Source organism: Balaenoptera musculus, chromosome 12, assembly GCF_009873245.2.
Source record: "Balaenoptera musculus isolate JJ_BM4_2016_0621 chromosome 12, mBalMus1.pri.v3, whole genome shotgun sequence".
NCBI classification, from domain to species: Eukaryota; Metazoa; Chordata; class Mammalia; order Artiodactyla; family Balaenopteridae; genus Balaenoptera; species Balaenoptera musculus.
The window spans coordinates 62,115,869-62,143,086 of NC_045796.1; the positions used below are offsets into that span (position 1 = coordinate 62,115,869).

A 27,218-nucleotide genomic window follows, 5' to 3' on the forward strand; every position below is an offset into this window, starting at 1 on the left:
CCTCCTGCCTGGGGCACTTTTCCCCAGGTAGTCACTGCCCTGACTACTCTGCAGTAATTTTATTAATTGCTCCTCCAGCCCCCTTGTTCGCTCTTCTCTACTTTCTTTTTCTCCAGAGTAAGTATCACCTCCTAACATACTGTACACTTCACTTATTTATTGTGTTTCTTGTCTGTCTCTCCCCAGGAGAATGTAAGCTCCTTGAAGGCAGGAGTTGGTTTTATTTTTGATTGAAGTATACTGATTTACAATATTGTGTTAATTTCAGGTGTACAGCAAAGTGATTCAGTTATATCTATATATATTTTGATTATTTTCCATTATAGGTTATTACAAGATATTGAATATAGTTCCCTGTGCTACAGTAAACCCTTGTTGCTTGTCTATTTTACATGTATATACACATTATATATACATATATATAGACACACACACAATGGAATATTACTCAGCCATAAAAGAATAAAATATTGCCATTTGCAGCAACATGGATGGACCTAGGAGTTTTGACCGTTTTGTTCACTGCTAACTTCCAATAGCCCTTGACACTGAATATATGACTGAGGGAAGAACTGGTCTAGAGGAAGAATTGCTGTGAGTGAGAGATATATTGTGCAATAACCTTAAAACTCTAAACAATTACTTTATTCTTATCTGTGAATATTCCACATTATCCCTCCTCCTATGTTTTCAGGGACCTAAGCCTTTTTTTAAAAATAATTTTTATTGGAGTTTAGTTGCTTTACAACGTTGTGTTAATTTCTGCTGTACAGCAAAGTGAATCATCTATACGTATACATATATCCCCTCCTTTTTGGTTTTTTTTTTTTTTTTTACTAATTTTTGGCCATGGTATTCTATTTATTTATTTATTTATTTATTTATAGCTGTGTTGGGTCTTCGTTTCTGTGGGAGGGCTTTCTCTAGTTGCAGCAAGTGGGGGCCACTCTTCATCATGGTGCGCGGGCCTCTCACTATTGTGGCCTCTCGTTGCGGAGCACAGGCTCCAGTCGCGCAGGCTCAGTAGTTGCGGCTCACGGGCCTAGTTGCTCCACGGCATGCGGGATCTTCCCAGACCAGGGCTCGAACCCGTGTCCCCTGCATTAGCAGGCAGATTCTCAACCACTGCGCCACCAGGGAAGCCCTATCCCCTCCTTTTTGGATTTCCTTCCAATTTAGGTCACCACAGAGCACTGAGTAGAGTTCCCTGTGCTATACAGTAGGTTCTCATTAGTTATCTCTTTTATACATAGTAGTGTATATATGTCAATCCCAGTCTCCCAATTCATCCCACCCCTGACTTTCCCCCCTTGGTGTCCATACGTTTGTTCTCTGTGTCTGTGTCTATATTTCCGCTTTGCAAATAGGTTCATCTGTAGCATTTTTCTCGATTCCACATATATGTGTTAGTATATGATATTTGTTTTCCTCTTTCTGACTTACTTCACTCCGTATGATACTCTCTAGATCCATCCATGTCTCTGCAATGGTACAGTTTTGTTCCTTCTTATGGCTGAGTAATGTTCCACTGTATATATGTACCACATCTTCTTTTTCCATTCCTCTGTTGATGGACATTTAGGTTGCTTCCATATCCTGGCTATTGTAAATAGTGCTGCAATGAACATTGGGGTGCGTGTATATTTTGGAATTATGGTTTTCTCTGGGTATATAACCAGGAGTAGGATTGCTGGGTCATATAGTAGTTCTATTTTTAGTTTTTTAAGGAACCTCCATACTGTTCTCCATAGTGGCTGTATTAATTTGCATTCCCACCAACAGTGTAAGAGGGTTCCCTTTTCTCCACACCCTCTCCAGCATTTATTGTTTGTAGATTTTTTGATGATGGCCATTCTGACCAGTGTGAGGTGATATCTCGTTGTAGTTTTGATTTGCATTTCTCTAATAATTAGTGATGTTGAGCAGCTTTTCATATGCCTCTTGGCCATCTGTATGTCTTCTTTGGAGAAATGTCTATTCAGGTCTTCTGCCCATTTTTTGATTGGGTTGTTTGTTTTTTTGATATTGAGCTGCATGAGCTGTTTATATATTTTGGAGATTAATCCTTGTCAGTTGCTTCAGACCTAAGAATTTAATGTCAATAAATTTTTTTATGACAATTTTAAAAAGAAAAACTACTATTTAATTCTAAAACTTGCTTCACCCAGATTCTGCTCGCTGTAATGGTGTTGATGAAAAGGAAATGGATCTGACTTTAAAGTTACTTTTCAAATCTCATGGAGCACTAATCTAAAAAGACAAGATACATATGATGTATCCAGAGAAAAGCCTGAGAACTTTTAATTTTGACCTTAAGTTCTTTCTGTCCCCACTATTGTCCCTCTTAGTAGTAAGTCATTATAGAAATATATCCTTAACTAGGGCCCTGTGAACCTGAAAAAATGTACCTCTTCCCCTTTCTTTTTCCCCCATCCTATGTTGAATGTTTATTTACTAAATTTTCATCAAATGTAATTTGATTAAATTGTGTTCACTTATGCTTATATCCCTGTATGCCACAACAAGGCTAACTGGTTATAAAAACTAACAAAAATAAGAAAGAAGAAAATAATACAACTCATTTTAGTTTCATCTCCCTTTAAAAAATAAACTCATGAAAATCTAACTTTTCTGATCTAATTTTTAAGAAGTGTTGGGTGTGAATTCAAAGTTTTAATCAGACTGGAATAAACTTTAATAAATTTTTGTGTGATGAAAGTTTTCAAACAGAATTAGAGAGAATAATACAATAATTCTACATACCTCTACTCTAGCTTCAATATCTATCCACATTATATCATCCTTGGGCTAGACATTTAAATATATGAAAAATTAGTTTTCCTTCCCCCAAAGAGTCCTGTTTTCAGTACTACATCAAGTCTAAGATTCATTAGATTGTAAGACATATCTTGATTTCACACCAATCTATCCTAGAGTCAGTGAAAAATGTTAATAACTGAAACTGACCAGAGAGCAGAGGGCTCTGCTTGACCTACGATCCAGAGGTAAGAGGGAGAGATTCCCTATAGCATGGCTGAAGGCAGTGGCGGGAGGAAAAAAAGAAAGCTTTTTCCTTTTGTTTCCTGTTTGTGTCCCTCTCAAGTTTATTGCACTTAATAAAATAATAACTCATTAATATTAGTTACCATTTATTGTGTCATCTTCTCTGTTCTAGGCAATTTCTTTTTTCCTTTACCAATATTTCTTTATTCTGTTTTCACCAACCCTACAAACTACTTATCCCCATTTTACAGATGAGGCAATTGAAGATCAGAATGGCTAAGTTTCTACGGTTGCCCAGAATCTAGAGAACAGGGCTGGGATTCATACTTAGGTCTGCCTAATGCTTAACCAATTATACACCAGTCTCCACCCACCCACTCCCAGGCTATGCTGTCCCTGGTCCTGACTCTGTGACTCTTCTGTGAGACTCCCTGCAAGTCTCTTTACCTTCATGTAGAAGATGCTGTCATCGCCCTGCTCAATCCCCTTGTCAAGTAATACTTGCATGCAAGCCAGCTACACTTCTGACTGTCAGAACCTTATTCTCTGCCTGAGGGCTCTTTCCCACCTCTGGAGTCAGTTCTTTCCCAGCACAGGATAGATGGATGTTCCAGAGAATTGCCACTCCCTACTCAACTAGCGACTGACAGGAGCTAAATATCCCAGCTCCCTCATCCTTGGGCATGCTAACCCTGAAGGGCTAGCTCTGCCCTGGCTCCAGAATTTCTCAGCAGTATTAATTCTAGTTGCACATGGTGGAAACATACCCTTAAATGATTTTCTTCCCTTCTGTCTCATTTTCTCACCTCCTAAATTAACTTCTTGCACTCAAATTCTTGTCGGGATATGCATTTAAAGGAACTGAGGCTCTTTATATGCCTCAAGTTCCTTAACTGTAAAAAGCGTGTTTTTATGAGGTGAACTCAAGAATTCTATAATTCTATTGTATAATAGTAAATGTAATTCAAATATCAAATGGAGCCTTCCAAATTCATGGCCATGGAAGTCTAAAGTCTTCTCAAGAGTTTTGAAAATTCCTGAAGAACTTAAGCTCTTATGCTCACATCTACATCCCAGGCTTCTGCTTTTTTATTTTATTTATTTATTTATTTATTTATTTATTTATTTATTGGCTGCGTTGGGTCTTCGTTGCTGAGTGCGGGCTTTCTCTAGTTGCGGCGAGCGGGGGCTACTCTACGTTGCGGTGCGCGGGCTTCTCATTACAGTGGTTTCTCTTGTTGCGGAGCATGGGCTCTAGGCGTGTGGGCTTCAGTAGTTGCAGCACGCGGGCTCAGTAGTTGCGGCAAACAGGCCCTAGAGCACGCGGGCTTCAGTAGTTGCGGCGTGTGGGCTCAGTAGCTGTGGTGCATGGGCTTAATTGTTCCACGGCATGTGGGATCTTCCTGGACCAGGGATCAAACCCATGTTCCCTGCATTGGCAGGTGGATTCTTAACCACTGCGCCACCAGGGAAGTCCTGCTTCTGCTTTTTTAGATACTCTAGTCTGTACCATGTAAACCTAAGCAGGGATTTCAGCTATGAATTATCTTTAAGTAAACAAACACCAACCAAAAACAATTGTCCTCAAAGCATTTGCAACTTAGTCAGACTTTAATGCATTTCTGGAGAGGAGGTGAAGGAGTGGTCTGGGTTCTAAAAGCACAAATAGCTACAAGCAGAATAGCTCTTATCACGAATCTTACAAGGTCCTTTGAGAACCCCACCGCTGGGAAATTTCATGGATCCTTCCCTCATCTAGTTTCATGCCTTCTCCCTCTCTTTCTTCCTCCTCTCTTTGGCTCTTCACTCTCTCTCTCCTTGTTCCTCTCAGGAGCAATAACATCTCACCCCCTGTCCATGCAATCCAGCTTCTCCCTTCTGGAATATTCTGGCACGTTTGTCATCTAAGACTTAACAGCCTTGCTTATATCAACTGGCCTCTTCGATTTATTCTCCCGAACAGTGACACATTCCTACTTAGGGAGACTTCTGATTCAGTGATCCCTTCGCTTTCCCCCAACCCCTTCCCATAGGAGTTGGAAATAGTCCTTTTCTTTCTCTTCCTCTAGTTGGCACTGCTATTATTGCTTTGACTTACCAAAACAGTAATCCTACACTAGTTTTCACTTTTTCTGTTTCATATTCTTTTTTTAATTGAAGTTATATTTGATTTACAATATTATATTAGTTTCCGTTGTACAGCATAGTGATTCAGTATTTTTACAGATTATGCACCATTAAAAGTTATTACAAGATAATGGCTATAATTCCCTGTGCTGTACAATATATCCTTGTTGCTTATCTATTTTATGAATAGTAGTTTGTGTCTGCTAATCCCATACTCCTAATTCATCCCTCCCCCCTCCATTTGCAACCACTAGTTTGTTTTCTGTGTCTGTGAGTCTGTTTCTGTTTAGCATGTACATTCATTTGTATTATTTTTTAGATTCCACCTATAAGAGATATCATCCAGTATTTGCCTTTCTCTGTCTGACTTATTTCACTAAACATAATATTTTCTAGGTCCCTCCATGTTGCTGCAAATGGCAGAATTTCATTCTTTTTTATGGTTAAAACATATTCTATATACAGATATATGGGATCCACTAGTGTCTGTTGAATGACAATTGGGTTGCTTCTATATCTTGGCTATTGTAAATAGTCCTGCTATGACTATTGGGTTGAATGTATCTTTTTGAATTAGTGTTTTCATTTTTTTCCAGATGTATACCCAGGAGTGGAATTGATGGATCATATGATAATTCTATTTTTAGCTTTTTCAGGAACCTCCTTGCTGTTTTCCATAGTGGCTGCACTTATTTACATTCCCATCAACAGTGTACAAGGGTCCCCTTTTCTCCACATCCTCTCTAACATTTGTTATTTGTAGACTTTTTGATGATAGCCATTCTGACAGGTGTTAGGTGATAGCTCACTGTGGTTTTGATTTGCACTTCTCTAATAATTCACGATGTTGAGCATCTTTTCATATGCCTGTTAGCCATCTATAGGTCTTCTTTGGAAAAATGTCTATTTAGATCTTCTGCCCATTTTTTGATTGGGTTCTTTTTGATATTTAGTTGTATGAGCTATTTATATATTTGGTATATTAATCTCTTGTCGGTCATATAATTTGCAAATATTTTCTCCCATTCTGTAAGTTTTCTTTTCATTTTGTCGATGGTTTCCTTTACTGTGAAAAAGCTTTTAAGTTTAATTAGGTCCCATTGGTTTGTTTCTGCTTTTCTTTCTTTTGCCTTAGGAAATAGATCCAAAAAAACAATATTGCTCCGATTTATGTCAAAGAGTGCTCTATATATGTTCTTCTCTAGGAGCTTTATGGTTTCAGGTCTTACATTTAGGTCTATAATCCATTTTGAGTTTATTTTTGTATAACGTGTGGGAAAATATTCTACTTTTATTCTTTTACATGTAGCTGTCCAGTTTTCCCAGCACCACTTATTGAAGAGACTGTCTTTTCTCCATTGTATATTCTTGCCTCCTTCATCTTAGATTAATTGGTCATAAGTGTGAAGGTTTATTTCTGGGCTCTCTATTCTGTTCCACTCATCTATGTGTCTATTTTGGTGCCAGTACCATGCTGTTTTGATTACTGTATCTTTGTAGTATAGTCTGAAGTCTGGGAGGGTTATGCCTCTAGCTTTGTTCTTTTTTCTCAAGATTGCTTTGGCAGTTTGGGGTCTTTTGTGGCTCCATGTAAATTTTAGAATTATTTATTCTAGTTCTGTGAAAAATGTCATGGGTATTTTGATAGGGATCACATTAAATCTATAGATTGCTTTGGGTAGTGTGGCCATTTTCACAGCATTAATTCTTCCAATCCAAGGCATGGGACATCTTTCCATTTATTTGCATTCTGTTTCATATTCTTATCTTTCTCTCTCCTGTGGCTAACATCTTTAGTTCTCTTTTCCAGGCAGTCCTTAATGCTGGTCTCCGCTTCATTGTAACTATTGTCACACCTTTCTCAAAGTTGCAGATGGCTTCTCACTGTTTCACAGGTAATGTACATGATGGTCCTTCAAGGAAGTCTTCCTGTATTGAGAAAAGGAAGTATACACTATTTCCTCATGTCCCTAGGCTGGCTATGCTACAACTTCCCTACCCTTTCTAATTAAATCTCAAGTATGCTCTTATTTTTGTTTCTTAACTGTCAAATTCATGTTACCTGAGTTTGTCTTTGCCCACCAAGAAGCAGGCACCAAGATGGGATAAGTTTTGCCACATATATTGGTGGAAATGTCAGTGAAAGGTAAAGAAGAGGAAAGAGGAAGGAGGGGGAGACTTCTGAGCATGATGCAGGTCTCACACCTGTGCCTGGAGAGAGGGAAGGAAGGAGGACTGGCTATAAAGAATCTCAGACTGCAGCACAATTCTGAGAAAGTTTGGCCAGGCTGATGATGAGTCCTGGAGCCAAAGTTACATGTTAGAGGAGTCCCAGGTGTGCAGGACTGGGCCCACACTATTTCCCCAGCCATTCTCTGTCATTGGCTGAGTGTAGGCCTAGGGAAGTGTGGCCCCAATGAACGCAGCAGTGGATCTTTAGGCCGGCAGTGATGTGGATTCCAGCAGGACAGTTGAGTGCATTTTAATAGCCACCACAGTGGCTATTCAACATTATTATTTCAACATTTTTATTTCTATTCATATATTAATTTATTACTTGTCCATTATCTATATGTTACATATTATTTATTCAACATTTTAATTTCTATTCATATATTAATTTATTGCTTGCCCATTATCTATAAAAGTTACATATCTAACATCAGCAGAAAACCTTCAGAAGGTGAATATTATATGTCAAATAATTATGTAAAATAAGGAAACAAAATGATTTTATATACTAATTTTGAGAATAATTGTTTTCTTTTTGTGATTTTTGTTCTAAAATGGAGGATTTTTGCTTACTTCAAGAAAAGCAAAAAAGTTGAACAACATTCCTTTTAACTCAACCAAATGTTTATTATATTTTTTAAAAAACTAAAATACTGAGATTTTATAACTTCTAAATATTCTTTAAAAGTTCTTTGCAAGGGCCAAGTATAATTGTTTTTAAAAATATCAATTGTACGAAAAACGAGTGATTGATTACAAAAGAGATAAAATGGGAATTCCCTGGCGGTTCAGTGGTTAGGACTCCATGTTTTCATTGCCAAGGGCCCAGGTTCAGTCCCTGGTTGGGGAACTTAGATTCTGCAAGCCTTGCAGCGCAGCCAAAAAAACCCACAAAATACAAAAAAGAGAGAGAGAGATAAAAGGTGATAAACTTAACTATCAGCAGGGTAAGAACCACTTCACCTGTTAAAAAATTCATGCTGAAAAAAACTCCTCACAGTCAGTGACACTGACATTGAATATTGTTAGTTATATTTCTGAATTGAAAATTTTCAAATCAGCTGCATATTATTCCACAACTTTCTAAAAGGGAATGAGATAAAAGAATACCTAGAAAACACAAACTCTGTGCCTTTAGTGATGGCTCTAACATGCATTGACATTAACTTTGTGTTGGAGACTGTTAAGTGTTTTGGATGAATGTCTTAATACTCGTAACACTTCATTCTTATTTTCAATTTACAGATGAAGAAAGTGAGGGTTGAAGAGGTTAAATAATTGCCTTGTGTCCCTTCATCATGGTGGCACTAGAAGTAGAACTTGTGATTATTAAATGCCAAAGGATTTACTTACCTACTACACTACCCTGCACTTCTAGTGAAGCTCCTGCTCAATTGGGCTAGCACTGTGTGAGCTGTGAAGCCTCTTTCTGCTTCTGTAGATAAAGGTAGAATTTCAAAACTCTTAGTTGTTTATGAAACACCTTTGCAAATTTGGTCATAGCCTCAAAGTAGCTGTACTTTTGTTCATTTAGGTTTTTTTTTAACTGATTTTTTTTTTAACTGATATTTTTTAAAACTTAGCTTCATCTAAAGAAGTAATACCCAGGAGACTGATGTGCTTGTTATATTTTCTAATTCATAACAAATTAAATACACATAGTAAAGGTTACCCTCTTCTAAAGTGAAATCATATGCCAATAGAGATCCAGACACCAGTGTTGGAGAAACACTGGCCTAAGACATAGACTGAAAGCAGGCTGAATGGCTGCTTTCTATCTCCTCTCACTGGTCTTGGCCTGCTGCATCTTACCACTGCAATGTTTACTTGGTATGTGTGTGTCCGTATGTTCATGTGTGAGTGTGCACCTGCTCTAGGCGGTGGGAAATAGTGTGATGGGGTAAAGTGGGGGCAGGGAAAAGGCTAAGAGATCATGTCTCCACTACAGCTTACAGAAAAATAGGAACATTCAGGCAGTTAGTCTCTATGGACTTACCTGTAGACTTTACCATGGACATTCCAAGGTGGAGGCAGCCAAAGCTAGTCATTGGAGATAGTTATTGGGGCACAGAGACACTTGTAGAGCAGGCACCTGTAATACAGAGGGCAAGCTGTGTTGGGTAGTTGAGTAGTCTTCCCACAGAGGCCCTCTTTTTGTCCAACCCTATGCCCCTGAGGGATCCCTTAGCAAAAGGATTGGCTTTGGAGCTTTGTCTCCAGTGTGCATGGACTTGAACAATGCTTTGAATGTGACCAGTAAATACTGGCCAAAAATATTATAATAAAAGACTCTGAGCCTAAATCCTTGTTTCTAAAGATACTCAAGATGCACCAAGGCCCACACTGACATATATTTATCACTGCCCTATTGGCAAAACCAAGAGAAGGATTTTAATAAAAGGTCAACATCAAATACATCAAAGACAAGGTTTGTTTTTTTTTAAAAATAACTTTATTAGGGGACTTTCCAAATATACACAATAATGGGAAGTATAAGATAATAAACCTCCATGTATCTGTCCCCCAGCTTCAAAAATTATCAATCATTTTTTATCTATTCCTCCTTCCATTCTTTTTTTTTGCAGGATTACAAAATTCTTCAGTATGTACCTCTGATGACATTTCTGTTTTATACATAATTGTTATGCCATCATCACATCTAACAAAATTAAGAATAATTCATTTATAGTACCTAATACTGGACTTAGTCTATAATCTGATTTTCCTGACTGTCCCAGTGGTTCTTTTCATAGGTGCTTTGGTCAAAAGAGAACAAAAAGTCCACACATTGCATTTCATGATTATGATTCTTAAATCTCTTTCACTTTTTTGTAATTAGTCCCCTGCTTTTCCATGCTATTGATTTGATAGAGAAGCAAGTTCATTTTTCTTATTGACTGTTCAACATTCTAGATTTGACTGATTGCTTCCTTGAGGTGGTTTTTAAACTTGATCCTTTGTCCCTCTTATTTCTTATTAGGTCTAGAGGCTTGATTAGATTCAGATTCAGGCAAGAAGACCTTATAGTGGTTCTGGGTACTGATTTTGTCATATCATGACACACATAATGTCTGGGTGTTGGATTTTGGGGTTTAGTTTTCTTCTTTTTCTTTCTTACTTAGTTGCTCTCTCTCACTGGCAAGGTTCAAAATTATGCTACATTTATTTCCCTTGTCCAACCAGAAAAAAAAGTCAAGATCTACATAGACAAAATGACTAGGCAGAATACCAGTGGTTCTGAATCTCTTGGACAATCTGTATTTGAAGAAAGCTTCTCCTGCTTCGTACCCAAAGGAATTGACTGTACAAGGGAAGATGTATGAGATATGAACACTTAGGGATTACTGAATGTAAAATTACAAAAAGCACATCACTAATTACTATATTTAGAAGCTAAACTATTAAAAATCAGGTTGAAAATAGCTGAAATGTAATGAGTCATTTGCTAATTATTTAGCTTATGGATTTCCAATGCCATTTGCTTCTAGCCCTTTTCTTCTTCCTTAGGGAATTTTTGGTGGCACCGTTTTTTAACACCTCCAGAAACTATTGTATGCTGATAACTGACCATAAATTGTACATGTGGAGAGACACATAAGAGATTATGACTCAGGATCCATGCTGTGTTATTGACTGAGATAAGCCATGTGGATTGCACCACAGTTGAGGACTTTCAGAGCAGAAAGAATTAGATTTCTGCTGACTAAGTAGTATGCTATCTATTGCTTGGTAAAGAATTAGAAACATAAATCAAGAAGGTGACTATGCCCCTTGAAGAGAGACAGCGTATCACCATGCTTCTCAGGTGCTAGATGTGTTCAGTTATGGGTCCAGCCCATGGGTTTGCAGCCATGACTGTACCTGGGCAGCTTTTAAACTTACTGATGCCTGGACTCTACCCCAGAACTGAGTCTGGGTCTCTGAGGGTGGGTTCCAGGCATTGGTATTTTGAAAAATCTCTTTAGGTGATTCTAATATGCAGCCAGGGCTGAAAATCTTCAATCTAGCCAGCAAATAAGAGGTACAATTTATAGGTCTTGCTCTGTGCAAAAGACTGTGCTGGAAATCTCTTGCACATAAGGAAAATGATGCTTGGAGAGATGTTATTCACTCACTGTTTTGCTACAAAGAGTTTCACACTCATTTTATCTGGATTCAGAACTATGTGTTTTGAAATATTGTTGAAAGTGACCAGAAGTATGAAATGAAATTTACATCATAACTTAGAACACAGAAGATAATGAAACACAAGTTCAACAAATAATCTTATTAAGTGTGATACACTTTAATATTTTTTATTTTAATTAAAAAAATACTAGTCAAAACCTACTAAAATGATTTCATGACCTGCAGTTTGAAACACTCTTATAAACCATGACAGTGCAGATTTCCTTTCAGTTCCAAACACATGGCAAGATCTTTTCCCCCTCAATCCTGCTCATATTTTCTCTTCTTACCTAGAAAACCATTATTTTTTTTCTCTGCATTTTTAAAAGGCCATCAGGTTGGTTCCTGGCTGAAAAGCATTTCCCAGACTGCTTTAGCTCATTGTGTCTCTTATTTCAGTGCCTAACACGCAGAGCTCATCACACTTTTTTTTTTTTTTTACACTAAATCATGTGATATACTGTGATGCTCTGTAATTGTCCTATATCTTAGATGGTTATGTCTCCTTGACTAAATTTAACCTCTTTGAGGGCAGTGATCATGTTGCATGCTTTTGCTTCTATACTTTTTGAGGTGCCTAGCACAGAGCAGGGCAGATCACAAACGCTAAAAGCTGTCCCGTGACCCTAGGCAAGTCAATCTCTTACGTTTTATTTCTTCCTCCTTAAAACGAAGGGGGCTGTTTTAGGTTAATCCTAAAGTTTCCTCCAGGTTTTTAAGTCTATTTGTGTATAATATCTATGAACTTCTTCTATAAATACAGAAGTGAAGAATACATTAAACATTTTTATGAGCAACCAAAGAAAAGTTCTTGTGTGGGAAGAAAAAAGGCTGAAATTATTCGGCAGTTTTTGTAGGCAAAATATAAACTCCTCTGTGCTATCTCTGAAAAGATAAAGAAGAACTTACTGGAGTTTGGAAATGGAATTGGGCCCTGGGTCATTTGGATTCTGATATGTGATTATTCATAGGCCACATTTCTTTTTCAAGTTGAATGAATATATGGGTAGCAAGAAATATCCATGGACTCTTTATCTTATTATGAATTGATCACATCATAACACAAGCCTTAACAATGAATGTGGGGTTGGGGGGGGGGCGTGTGGAGGCAGAGGTAGCATGATTTAGGGAAAAAATTATTGAATACGATTACAGTTTAGGTATTGTTTGTTTGCAAGTGGTTTGTTAACATCACTGAGGCCCTTCCGAGTGGCTTCTGAGGTGAAAGGATGTGGCTGGCTGGGTCAGTTACTTGCATTCTTCTGAACCAGAGGCTATAGGCAGAGTAGCCAGAGAGGTAGGTGCTGCGTGCATGTGTGCGTGTTAGGGAATGGGAGGTGTGGGGAATAGGCCATCTATGGACTTTACCTGTTTATTATCATACCAAGTATACCAATCCATGGTTATAATGGTTAGTTCAGAGATGGGCATAGGAGCTAAGCAAGTCCAATGAGACTCATTGCTTGGCCTGCTTTCTTGTTAATGGGACCAATTGCTAAGGAGGTGGGAGGAGGGGGAAAACCTGGGGCTGTAGGTCTAGGCCCTGATTAGAGAAAATAAAGCCAGTGCAATGAAAGCACAACCACGATATGAAGAGAAACAGAGTCCTAACACTCTTTGAGCACCTGGAGAAAAGCAAGGATTTTTTTTTTAAAGCTTTTTTTTTTTTTTAAAGTAACATTTTATTTATTTATTTTAATATCTTTATTGGAATATAATTGCTTTACAATGTTGTGTTAGTTTCTGTTGTACAACAAAGTGAATCAGCTATAAGTATACATATATCCCCATATCCCCTCCCTCTTGAGCCTCCCTTCCATCCTCCCTATCCCACCCCTCTAGAAAATCAAGGATTTTAAAAAGCATTTTTTTTTTTTTTGCCAGTTCTACTCTTGGGATTTATAAGCATATGAGCCAATACATTTCAACCTCCTTTGCTGTAGGCTTTCAAAAGTCAGTTTGAGTTGGGTACCTATTACATCCAACTATCCTGACTATACAGGAGTTTATCATAAAACCAGCATAGCTTCACTCTTGCTCACTGCTAACCTCCTCTCTCATCTTATCCTTTGCTTAGACAGGGCCATGTCTCCTGTTTTTACAGAGCCCAATGTTTGTTTCCTCTCCATCTGGTAAGAAAGGTTTCTCCAACCTTCTGTGCGTGGTCTTCCAGGTGTCTTCCTCCAAAAGTTAACATGTGCTTGTTTCACAACAGCAAGCGGCAGGAGAAGAAAAAAATGAGGTCCAGTCTTAGGGAAGTGATGTGACTGCCTTTGTGTGTATTACAAAATACCTCTCCCTCAGAGTCCCCACCTGCCCAGCACTCCCATTCTTTGAGGCCCAGGCTGGATTTTAATCTTCAATTGCCTGTCCACCTCCACCTCAGCCAGAGGACACGGGGCAGGGTACAAATGACACAAAGACTGTGCTGAGGTCCCACAGTACTAAGAAGAAGCAAGAGCTGGAGTCAAGAGGTAGAAAAACAAGCCCACACCAACACCCACTGTTACTGTGGTCTCTTCCTAGGGTGTTGACAGCTGCTGATGCTGTGTCTCTGGGCATCGCCACACTGGGCATATCCCGCTGTGCAGTGATCACAAATGTTGATGATAGCTGGAAAAACAGTATCACTTGTCACTTGAAAGCAGTATTTCCCAGTATCATTTTGATCTTAAGGTTGGTATCTTTTCTGAAGGGTCTTCCTGAATTCAGTTTGGTGATCTTCACAGCCAGTCTTTGCTGATGAAAGTCAATAGTTCAAAACGTCCAGTTGGAGGCCACCTGGCCATTGGAAGAGAACAGAGCACATGGTAAAGCAGGGCATTTGGCAAGTCTCCCCTGACACACCAGTGACACCATCAGGGGTCAGTCTAGGGGCCCCAGCTGGTCTTTAGTTTTTTCGGTCTCCTGCACTCCTGGGGGTGGGGGGGGGGACTCTCAACACTGTGTTGGAGACAGGAAGAAAAAGCAGGAAACACGGGAGAAAACGCAATTCCACTGAGCAGTCTCCAGCGGCGCACACGGGCTTCGGGGGCATAGGTGTGGGCGGTGCCTCTGTGGAGGCGGGAAGACAAGCCCCTAAGGGGGATGGGGGCGGTTAGGAGAAGGGGCGAAGTTCCAATACCGTCTTGGGCGCAAGCCAACGGCGAGGGCGGCCCGCCGGTGCCGGGTCCCAGCACTTGCCCTGTTTTGGCCCAGGCCGAGGGGCGACCTGACCCGGCGGAGAGCTGGGGCAGCCCAGGTTCTGGCCCCTGGAATCTCTCCTTGTCTGCAGGCTCCCTCCTTATTTTCTTGCTTCCTCCCCCCTCGCCGCCCGTCCTAAAACGCGGCGCCTTTAAGAGGGAGCTCGGTTACCCTGGGGGCGGGAACCCCTCGGCAGATCGCGAGGCGGCGGCGCTCGGCCGCGATGCTCCTCACTTTCTGCTCCAGCTCCCGTCGCCGCCGCCGCCGCCGCCGCCGCCTGGATCGCCACAGCCATCCCCGCCTCCTCTTCCTCCTCCTCCTCCTCTGCCTCGAAGCGTCGTTTTCTGCAGCAGAGGAGAGAAGTGCTATGTCAGGAAAGTTCCGGGAGGGACTGGCTGGGGCCATGATCCCCGGGCTCTCCAGCAGGCGCCCGCGCGCAGCCCTTTGTATGAGGTGAGACTTGGGGTCCCCGGCCCCAGGGACAGGTAGCCGCCCGCGGGGAGCGCTTTGATTCGTCGCGGTGGGAAGGGTGTGCGGTTGGGCGGAGTGTGTGGCGGGGGACGAGGCTGGTGAGACCGAAGTTGTGCCGGAGAAGCTCGGGGTTTTCGGGAAGGTTTTTGCAGCTGGACTAGAGGGATTTCGGCAGCCAGCGCCACACAGTGGGGCCCGGCCGGGACTCGGTGTCCCCGGGTCCCGCCTCGCCTCGCCTCCCGACGCCCCCTGCCCCGTCCCCTGCCCGCCCGAGCGGTGAGGCCTTCGAGGAAACCGCTCCGCTGCTGGCCGGCCCCCGGTGCCGGGTTTCTCTCTGCCGGGCTCTCCCCTCGAGATGCTAAGCGCTGGGAGTGAGAGGCAGGGGATGGAATCTTCCTGAACTTTTACACTGTGGGCTCCTCACTCTTCAGAGGTGAAATTCACCTCGTTTGCCCAAGTCCGAGGGCTCCTTCGAGCTCCACCGGTCCTGAGATGTTACCTTTTACTTGTGGGTGAGCTTTCCGCGCTGTGGCTCTTTCAGCCTTGGTCGGTTTTCAGCGTTGCACTGATTTTCGTCCGCCCTCCTCCTCCCCTTTTGGGAAACATTTTTTTTTTTTTAAAGAAAAAAAATATCTTGGAGGATTCGGATGCTAAAGCAAACCAACCAACCACCACTACAACAAAACCCAACAATGCATTTTTGTGAAATTTACCCCCCGGGGCTGACCTAAGTATTCCAAGTGACTGTTTAGTTCCCATGAAATATTTAGTCTTGGTCTTAACACTTATGAAAGGCAGAGATCCCTGTAGTAGGCTGCAGGGTTGTTTTTTTTTTTTTTTTTTCAGTGAGGTAAGATGAGGTTTCAGTCATGTTTTTTAAAAATTTCAATCATGTTTTTTAAAGATTTTTCTCTTTGTTTATTGGTTTTCATTATATCTTAGATTAAGAAGGCTCCCGTTAATTTTAGGAGTAGTATTTCTAAGAATCATAAATAAAACCTGATGTTTCTTGCATAATGCGACATTGCTTCAGACAGTTTTACTCTTGGATGTGGTATGTAGTAGGTGTAATTATTTGATGAAACCTAATATATAAGTACATTTATTGCCCAAGTGGCTAAGTTTTCTTTTTTCATGTATCCTGTGGGTGAAGGAAGCCCATTTTCTCACACCCCCAGGTCTCTACCACAGCTGACTCTTCTTGTTTCTGTCTTCTTCACTCACATTGTATACATCTGATGTCAGGGACAAATTAGAGGTGCTGATGGCAAGTCCCTATATTCTGTGAAGTGTTGCATAGCCAGAATTGTAGTGATGTAATTGATTATATCATCCAGATTATTTTGAAAAATAAAAATAGAATGTGGGGGCTTGTTTAAAGAAAAGAGTGTCATGAAGTATTTAAATTCTCAAGTATATGCTTTACATATAGTTTGTGTGTGGAAAGATATATTACCAAAATAGACAGGGAATACGGTAGGAGACAACTTATGTGCAGTGGGGAAGTTTTGAAAGAAAATCATTCCAGAATAAACATGAATATGATAACATTTTGTTTGGGATATAGGTTTTCATCTCTGAGCATGGTTTTGTCACTCTGTTGTCAAATATACCAGAATTGAAACTTTAAAAAAAGAACTCTCCATCTCAAGCATTTTCTGAAAATTTGTAGCAAACTGAGCATTTTTGGAAAAAAATTTGCTTCGAAAAAGTCGCATACTTAAAACCCTGACTGCAGTTACTATTTTATCTTAAGTTTGCTGGACTCTAGGCCAGAAAGTACTGCATTCAGTAAGAATTTGGGGTTCTAAAGTGGATGTGACTTATTTCCTAAAACTGTGTGGATTAATATGAGTACCTTGAGATTTGGTATGTGATTTATTTGATTGAGATGATTGTTTTGTGAGTAATCCTTTTTGAAACTAAAGATATATATTCATATGTATATCACATATACATGTCACAAATATATATGTCACAAAATCCATATCTATTCATAGATACGGGTATACGTATATTTATGTATCTCTATATATCTATAAAAGGGAAAACTGTTCAGGGACTCAGTAATACTCCTGCACTAAGAAGAGCACGTCTGAAAGATAAAAAGCTAAAAACATTTCTTGCTACAGCTTGTCATTTCTTCAGCAATTTCATCACTATCAGTTAAGTTAAAAAAATACTGTGTTTATCAGCATGTTCTTGTTCTCACACAAGGCTTGGACCAGGGAGCCTTATGCCAATGATCCTAACTGCATATTTTTAAAATGGACTGAATTATCACACCAATGGATGATTGAATCAGGCATTTCTTAAGCTTCAGTAATTTACCTCCAGTAGAAGAATCCCTGGTAAAATTTAGCTTGTTAATATAGTGTTTTATTCTTTTAACACTTCAGTAATTACCTTCAGGGCATTCCCCATAGGTCTGGGTCTTAGAAAGTAGACATCAAAGGCATGGGAGGCAAGCCTTGGGTAAGTTTTGGTACTCCAATTTGTGAAATGATGTCTTGAGTATTTGATTTGAGAGAGATACTCATTTATACTTGGGAAAATAATACCTATGATACAGTGCTCCTGTCACTATAGGCAAAGCTTTGGAATATTTCTTATCATGTTCCACAGCTGAAGCTGCTGCATTTTAGCATATGTATGAAAGTTAGAAATGAAATGATTTTTTAGACTTTTTTTTCATTTGCTAGACATTTACCAGAAATGTGTTTATATTTGCTACAAATGCCCTTTACTTTATTGCATATGGCAATTTTTTCCTTTTCCTTTTTTTTTTTTTGCTACTATGATGTGTATATTTAGGGTGAGTTCTTAGTGTTTACTTGAAACAGACAGTACCATGTTTCACAGAGTTTATGTTGTGTCTCTTCAGCTTAAAAAAAATAACATTTGAAATGTTTGACTATGAACATGAGATCACAGACTTTCAGAACTGATGGGCTCTTGGTCAATTGTAGTTTCAGTTTCCTGGGAATTTTCTGTTTAAGGTCAGATGTGGCCCTGATTTGAACTGGATGATCCACAAATAGGTACTTTTGCAACCACAAAACATGGAGAACATTCCAAATAATTTGCAGTGTGGGCATGCTTTAGTGTTTAGTTGGCTTGAGGCAGTGTGCCATGCTTGTAAAAAATGGTTTTTGAAGCTGACAGCAAGCTGTTTCACTCTTTGAGTTTGACACATAGGATGTAGTGCCTTTTAGCCTCTGTGCCAGTAAATGTGGACAGGATTGGAAAAAGTAATTTGTTCACATTTCTGTATGTCAGAAGATTCAGAAAACTCAAGCATGAAACTAGCTTAATATACTGGAAAGCTCATTCATATTCATTAAAAATGTAATGAAGAGTTGAGAATGTTGGATTTTAACACAGCTTTCAGGTCATGGGCAAAAGAGTGTATATTTGCAGTTAGTAGGGTAATCTAGTGGTCATCTCTTGAAATTAATAATAACACTATTATTAATAGTATTTCCTTTGAGTGATAATCCTCCCAGGCCCAACTTTGATTAAAAAACATCCCCAGCCAGACACTGTACCAATCACCTAGCAAATATGTTAACTGATTCTTAAATAATTTTAAGTTGAAACCCTTATGTGTCATTGTAGTCATAAGCTTTATGTACCTTTGGGGTTTTTGACCAAAGTTTCTTGGTTAACTTCTTTTCTATCAATTGACGAAGCCCAATCTATATCATTAAAGCATTTAAAAATATTTTAGGCAAATTTTTTTATGTGAAAATTTCTAAGGATTTGCCTTGGGAAGGGAGTGCAGAAGGGACATGATTCTTTATCGCAGCTCTTACCTTCCAAAGGAAGGTGCCTTCATCTCTTCTTGTCTTTTTTCAAACAAAAACAAATGCATAGGTAATTTTAGAGAAAGAACATTTGCAGGCATTTAAAGATGCTTGAAGTTTCAATCAAAATAAGGGTTTCAGCTCAAAGTTACCTAAGAATCAGTGAACGTTTGTGCCAGGTGTTGGTTATGGTTTCTGGCTGAGTGTGTCCGCTGCTGGTGTAAGTTGGTCCTGGGAAGATACAGATTCAAAGGGAGTTGGAATGGAAAGGGGCTAATTCCAAGCATAGCATCTATTGCCTTCCAGAGGGAAAAATGTTTGCCTAAGTGTGTACTTCTATAAAATCCACTTTTCATCATTGTAGCTTATTTTTTCCGTTTCCTCCATGCTATATATGAAGTGTATAGTGTCTTCCTGCTCCATTTTTGATTAACCTTGCACTTCTAAAGTTTCACACTGTTCAGCACTAGCAGAAAGTCTGTTCTTTACGCCTTTGAGCTTGTTCCCAGCAGTACTTTTCAAATGTGTTCCCCTTATTTTGAATTATTGAGTTATTTAATGGTACATTATGAGTTTTGAATTTAAGATTCCTCCATCTTCCTTAATAGGCCTTGGTTGAATTTGCTTCTACTTAAAGGTGCAGTGATGTTGGTCACTTCTCATTTTTGTGCCTCTATTTCATGTACAGTTGCTATTGTGAGGTTTCAAATCTTTATTCTTTATTCATACGCATGGAAAATTTAGAAAATCCAGACAAGCTAAAAAATAAAAAAACAAACAAAAAAGGAAAAGGAGAGTTATGCCTATTAACATTTTGATATATATTTTTATATACATATAGAAAAATACTATAATATTTCATTTTCTAAAAGTGATACTTTACTTACTATATGTTTTTCTTTTAAATTTTCATACAAAGATGAACCACATTCCATATCATAGAGTGATCTTCTGTAACATATTTTGAATACTAAATAGTATTTTGTTCTGTGGATGTATCATATTTCATTGGGGAGATGCCATAATATCAGACAGGTTTTCTTTTTTTTTTTTTTTTTTTAATTATTTATTTATTTATTTATTTATGGCTGTGCTGGGTCTTCGTTTCCGTGCGAGGGCTTTCTCCAGTTGCGGAGAGCGGGGGCCACCCTTCATCGAGGTGCGCGGGCCTCTCACTGTCGCGGCCTCTCTTGTTGCGGAGCACAGGCTCCAGACGCGCAGGCTCAGTAGTTGTGGCTCACAGGCCCAGTTGCTCCGCGGCATGTGGGATCTTCCCAGACCAGGGCTCGAACCCGTGTCCCCTGCATTGGCAGGCAGATTCTCAACAACTGCGCCACCAGGGAAGTTTTAAAATTGCTACTATATAGCAGTAAATATCTTAAAGCTCAGCTTTTGTACATATCTGTGGTTATTTCCTTTGAGTAAAACCCTGGAAGTAGAATTTTGGGGTAGGGATAAAAGGCAATGATGTTTTTTATTGACCTCAAGGCATTTTATTAGTCCCAATATAAATCTGCAGATTTAATCATAGCTTTCCTTGGTTACCTTCTGCAGTTTTTTTTGGTCAGTGTAATATGAAAGACTCAAGTCAGATAGCATTTGAACCCTGACCTGAGTGACTAGGGCTTTATCCAAATGAAATAACCCTAGATATTTACAAAGACTTATCTATAAGGTCCAGCCTCAACACCAGAACATCCGTTAGGGCCCAGTTATAGCTGTAAATGCTGTTACCACCTAAACAGGAATAGCAGTTGATAGTGTGCCCTGAGAGTTCTCTCTTTTTCACTTTCGGTCTCCTTACTATATTACCATCTGACCTCCTGGCCACATTTACTGATACATACATAATTGCTGTGTGGTAGAGTAAATAAATATTGTTTCCTTATGTATAGTCATCTCTAAGATTTAAAGATTCTATTTTCTGCCCTTTGCTGCCAACACCTGGACTCTTAATGTCCTCTGTGTGTTTATCTCTGTATCTCTATGTCTATATTTTATATATTTATCTCTATCTTTCTCACTCTCTGTCGATAATACAAAACTTCATCATAGCCAGAAGTTAGGTTTTAAAATCAGGTAAGTATCCCTCTGGCTACCACACAAACATAGTCACTCCCGGGAACAAATATAGGGGTATAAAATGGGCAAACACCAGGAAAAGGACATGTGTGAAAACTTATGGATTGATAGTTTAATGTAGAGAGAAATTTTCTCTTTCATTTTTATGACTGACATTGTCTTTAGCTGTCAGACATGACCCTAATGACTGCAGAATGGCATTTGTATTTTCATGTACATTTTTCATTTTTAGAATTTGGTGCTGGCTGTAAAAAAGGAAACAGAAAGTAAGCACACGCACACACACACACACACACACACACACACACACACACACACAAAAACAAACATATTTTCTGGGCCAGCTATTCTTTTTTCAGACAGTGTCTTCTCCACTGTGTGGAGACCATGTCCTTTCCTCCTTTCTCTAGTCAGGCTGAGCTTCTCTGTTCCCTTTGTACCTGGTGTTTTCCTGTTCTAGCACTTCAGAATGAATTTTTTGTTTAGATGAGTATAATGTCCTTCTTTAATATCTCAAACAACAGGAATCATATCTTTGTATTTTGGCATGGAATTTAACAGGCATGTAAAGATTGAACGGGTACATTTTTTCATGAGATTGTGTGGATGTTCATTGTTTACATGGAGAGGTTTAGAAAATGCTTTTGAAACTGATTTTACTACATATTTTTAAAAGAATATTTGTTGTGAAGTACCTCGTACATATAAAGGTGCATAAAACATATTTGTAAGTTAAAAAAATAGAATACCTTTGCACCTACTGCCAAGGTTAAAAAGTATGATATACCTAGAATCCCTCAGTTTACCCATTCCCCACCTAACGGCAACCCTTGCTTTATCTCTAAAGCAACATATTCTTTAGTTTTGGTCATTTTAGGACTTTACATAAAGGGAATTATGATATATGTATTATATACTTTTATGTTTGCTTCATTTGTTCACTGTTATGTTTTTGAAATTAATCAGTGTTCATAGCTGTAATTTGTTTTTGTTTCTGTTTAGTGTTTTATTGCATGAATTCTATAATTTATTCATTTCACTCTTAAGGGGCATTTGTCATTGTAACTAGGTTTTCAAAAGCATAAAGTATAAGTATAAAGTTTTCCGTGATAATCCTTTTATCTGTTTAATCACTGCCACATCTGTGATATGTCCCATTTCTTTTTTACTCCTGATGCTGCTGGTTTCTGTCTGTCTGTCTCTGTCTATTGCTCTTTCACTCTCTGTCTCTCCTTCAATCTTTTTTTTTAATTTTTTTAATTTTTTGGCCACGCCACTGGGCATGTGGGATCTTAGTTCCCCGACCAGGGATCAAACCCTTGCCCCCTGAAGTGGAAGCGTGGAGTCTTAACCACTGGACCACTAGGGAAGTCCCTCTCCTTCTTCAATCTTGAGATATATCTTTTCAAAGAAAAGATCTTTTCAAAGAACCAACTTTTGGCTTTGCTGATCATCACTATTACATGTTTTTTTCCCTAAATCCTTCATTTTTTGCTCTTTTATTTTCTTTCTCCCATGTTTTTAGGTTTATTCTGCCATTATTCTAATTTCTTAAGTTGGGTGCTTAGCTCATTAATTGTGAACTTGCCTCATCAGAGGACAAGGAGTTGACCTTGAATCATCACAATAGCTGCTTATCAGAATTTTTATGTAGTGCTTTTGTTATCATACAGTTCTAAATATTTGCTATGGTTTCTTTGATTCATAGATGCAAGATCCATCTTGAGAATGTTGTTTTCTCATTGCTAAACATAGTTTGTTGTTGCTGTTGCTGATTTCCAACCTACTTGTAATATGGTCCCAGTATGTGGTCTCTATCATACCAGTCTTCTGATGCTCTTTGAGGTTATCTTCATGGGCTAGGGCAAATGTTCCCTTTTTAATAAATGTCCCATGTGTAGCTTGAAAATCATGTATATTCTCCAGTTTCTGGGTGCAGTGTTCAATGTGTATCCATAAGATGAAAATTTTAATTGTGCTGTTTAAATCTTCTTACTCCTTATTAATGATTTTGTCTGCTTGATTATTCAGTTACTGAGAAATTATAACAATGGCTTTATCAATTTCATCTACATAATTCACCTTCTGCTTTGAATATTTTGAGATTTGTTATTAAGTGCCTTTACAATTAGATTTTTAAATATTCTTATGGTAAATTAAACCTTTTTTCATATGTAATGACCTTCTAAGTCTCTAATCGTGCTGTTTGACTTAATCTTTTCATTGTTATTAATAAAACAATTTAGGGTTCCCTATAGATTTTGATTGGCTTGATATATCTTTCTCTACTCTTTGACTTTCAGGTTGGATTTATGTTCTTATGTTTTTAGATGTCTTTTGTAAATAGCATATAGCTAGATCTTTGCTTTTAACTGGAGAGTTTACTCTTTTTATGTGTAGAATGAAGACTGATATATTTGGGTTTATTATCACATTATGATGGATTTTCTGTTCTGCGCTATCTCTTTCTGCTCTCCTTTGTTGCCTTGTTTTGAATAGGTTGGTTCTCTCCCACCCCCTTTTACTATTCTTTTTATTTTGAGGGTTAGGGCACTGGCTATAAGCTCCATATCTATTCTTTTAGTGGATACCCAGACAGTTTTACTATGCATACTCATCTTAATCTAGTTTAATCAGTATCTTTGCCTTCTGCCATAGACTGAATTGTGTTCCTCCAGATTCATATGTTGAAGCCCTACCCCCTAATGTGATTGTATTTGGAGATGAAGTTTATAAGGATGTAATTAAGGTTAAATGATGTCATATGTGTGAGGCCCTAATCTAATAAGACTGGTGTCCATATAAGAAGAGGAAGAGACACCAGAGATGTCTTTCTTCCTTTTACCTATGCACAGAGGAAAGGCCAAGTGAGGACACAGTGAGAAGGTGGCTGCTCTTGATTGCTCCTGTTGCCTTTATCATTTTAAGGTTTTGTTATTTTTGACTATGAGCTGCTCACTTTCCCTAGAACTTTATTGGTGGTAATTTTTTCAGGCCTAGGTTGAAGGTGAGTTCCTCCAGAGGGGAAATATATTTTGATTCTACTATTAGCTTGGACGCTATTGGCTCAGGTACATTTAAATGAGATTTCTGCTTGAGGGTGTGTTTGTTTGTTTTTTTAATCTCAGGGCTAGTTTGTGGATATGAATTCCTTGGGGAGATTATTCTCCCTCATCTGTCTAGCACTAGATTCAAGACTCGCAGTTTTCTTTGCTGTCTCTTTTGGCATGGAGGAGTTTATTTCTTGTTCACTTTTCACGTAGCAAATTAGCCCTTTGAAGTCCTGGTTGCTGTTGGGGTCTTCTAAAAAAGCAGACAGTAATGTGTCAAGCGAAGATTGAAAAATGCTTACTTCTTTTTTTCTTTTAACTCCAATTTTATAATTTATCATTTCCCTTTACTGATACATTTTGAATTTCTGGATAGTATATTGGTATCAGCACTTTCCTAAGGCCTAAACTTCATCTTGTTTACAGTCATTTAATACTTCGTTTTATATTTTGTTCTTTAGGAAGTTAGTGTAGGCATCTTATTTTAAATTATTCAGTTACATCTGGTTATATTTGCAAGCTTGAAAGACACTGCCAGTTACATTTATTTTTCTATTGCTTCAGATTTCTGGGTTTTGCCTTTAAATGGTAGTAGGGAAAGTTAAAAAGCCACCTTTGGTCTGCATTGCCCTTATTTATAATTTCCAAAGCAAGTTAAAGATGGCAGACTGCAGGATTCTTCTGGGTAGTTCACTTTTGAAAAGGAGTAATTATTCCATGTTTATTTCAAATGGTTACATCTTGGTAAACATTTAGGAAATGTTTAGTTTTTCTCTTTGTTATGCTCAATTTTTTTCCTTTAACCCTATGTAGTATAGATATGTGGATGCAGCCTTGGTTGTAATGATCAGTTAAAATGCAGAGTTTGAGAACCTCAGCATTTATATTTCTTAGTACTCAGTTACTATGGATTAGCTATAAAAACTTAGATACAGTGGTAAAATGAAGTCAAATACAAAAACAGACTGAAGTAATGAACTTGATTACCTTTGGGTAATTATTTCATTCATCAAGTCGTAAAGCTAAGCTTTTAATATTTTCTGTGCTCTTTTTATGAAATAATTTTTCTTTTGCATTCTGAGTTTTAAAATCTTTTTGTCCTACTAATTTTTCTCATCTTGCCTAAGGAATCACCAGAATAGAAATGATCTCTGAGGCTCACATAATAGAATTTTATTCTGGTAAGGTCTTTGCTCATATCTAGATTCTAGGTTGGAATAAAGTTTCAGGAAAAGATCCTTCAGATAATTTTTTTTTTAGTGGATAGGCAGGGAAGACTCCTATGAAAAGCCTCATTACATAACATAGCATCCATTTAGTTTGCGGCCCTTGTACAAAGGGAATTTTCTATTTGTCTAATATAAACTTGAGACTTGGAGTGATCATTTTACTGAATGCTGTCCCTCCCAGAATCTACTTTAAATGCTTATTCTATTCAATTCCAGCATGATAAATATTCCACATATAAGAAGAATTTTCATGTTTGTTTCATCAGCCATTAGACAAACTCTATATTTGGGCCATTCCAGTGCAATGGTTCTTGCTGTTATAGAATCTATATTGAGTCCTCCCACATGTACGCACACTCGTGCACCTCTTTCTGGTATCACTTTCATAGGCGCATCTGCTAGGAGAAATCAAATGAGAACCAAGCATGAATGAAGTATAACAAAACTGGAAGAACTCCACATAAGTATAAACAGTGATGAGTATACAGCAGTATATAGTGTTCTTTCCGCCTTTTTTGTGTAAGAGGAAAGCTAAGAATTGAAATTCCGACTATTATGTGTACAGTTGACATTGGGTGAGTGAATTCCCTATAGTTCCTTGGTCTTACCACCCATAAGTCAGGTGAATCAGTACTTCGTGAACTTGCAAAGCTCTACTGACACTTTGATTTTTGAGCAGAGGACCAGAGACTAGCAGCAGGCATCTTACTGAATGGCAGCATCATTGGGGCACTGCCAGTGGGGAACCCAGCAACAAACAAACATCACAGCCTCACCCCAAATTCCTTCTCCTTTGTGGTTTTGTGGTGCGTGATGAAGAATTGTTCTTTGGTGTTCAGAATACAGCCATTTTATCAACTTTATTTATTTATTTTTCATTTCTAAAGGTTCAAAATGAATATTCCAGATTTTCTTTAAAAATTTTCCTTGCTAAGGCATGATTTTTTGGTGGGGAGGGAGCATGGTAGGTGTTGGGAGGTGATATGCAGTACTTTGAATTTAGAATGACAATTATGTAACCCTTTTTACTTAGAGCAATCCTTCCCCATTGTTGGCTACACAGCAAACTTAATTGAATATTAAAATTTGGAAATAATAGAAATGGAAATAAGTTTATGTTAAAGGAAATAATTATTTTTATTCATGAACTTTGTTTTATGGCAGGTTTTAGTAGAGAGTCCTTCAGCTAGTGAGGTTTCAAGAAACAGTTTTTTGAATTTAAAATTATTTGTCAACAATTTGGTTTTAGAAGACTTTTTTAGGACCACATGCATTTAGTAAAACTTTATTTATTCTTGCAGTGAAAACTTCCTGCTTTTAGTCTTCATTTATTTATTTTATTTTACCTCTTATTCCCTATGACCTACTTTTTCTCACCCTTCTCCCATCAAAAAATAAATAAAAGAGAATATAAAATAAACTATAACTTCAAAATCAAAATGTATAGGCATGCCTCAGAGATATTGCAGGTTTGGTTCTAGACCGCTGCAATTAAGTGAATATTACAATAAATTGAGTCACGGAATTTTTGGTTTCCCAGTGCATATAAAAGTTTACACTATACTGTAGTCTATTAAGTGTGCAATAACAGTCTAAAAAAACAATGTACATAACTTAATTAAAAAATACTTTTTGCTAAAAAATGCTAACCATCATCTGAGCCTTCAGCGAGTCATAGTAGTATCATCAAAGATCACTGATCATAGATCACCACAACAAATATAACATATATAATAAAATATATAATATAATTATATAAAATACAATAATAAAAAAGTTTGAAATATTGTGAAAATTACCAAAATGTGACACAGAGACATGAAGTGAGCAAATACTGTTGGAAAAATGGTGCCAATAGACTTGCTAGA

The 27,218-nt window shown here is 38.2% G+C and overlaps 2 protein-coding genes across 2 annotated transcripts in view; one reads left to right on the forward strand and one right to left on the reverse strand.

The window, feature by feature from the left end:
- Positions 1-13,933: 13,933 nt before the first annotated feature.
- On the reverse strand, positions 13,934-15,117 carry LOC118905532 (sperm protamine P1-like). Its single transcript, XM_036872256.1, has 2 exons — positions 14,884-15,117; positions 13,934-14,310 (listed from the first exon to the last, which is right to left on the reverse strand). The coding sequence occupies exons 1-2, from the start codon at positions 15,115-15,117 to the stop codon at positions 14,287-14,289; spliced, it is 258 nt and encodes an 85-aa protein (XP_036728151.1). The 3' UTR covers positions 13,934-14,286.
- GPR63 (G protein-coupled receptor 63) overlaps positions 14,784-27,218 on the forward strand; it is a 55,402-nt gene continuing 42,967 nt past the window's right edge. Inside the window, exon 1 of the mRNA XM_036872255.1 lies at positions 14,784-15,165. The gene's annotated coding sequence lies outside the window, so the exon portion shown is untranslated. The remainder of the gene's footprint in view (positions 15,166-27,218) is intronic.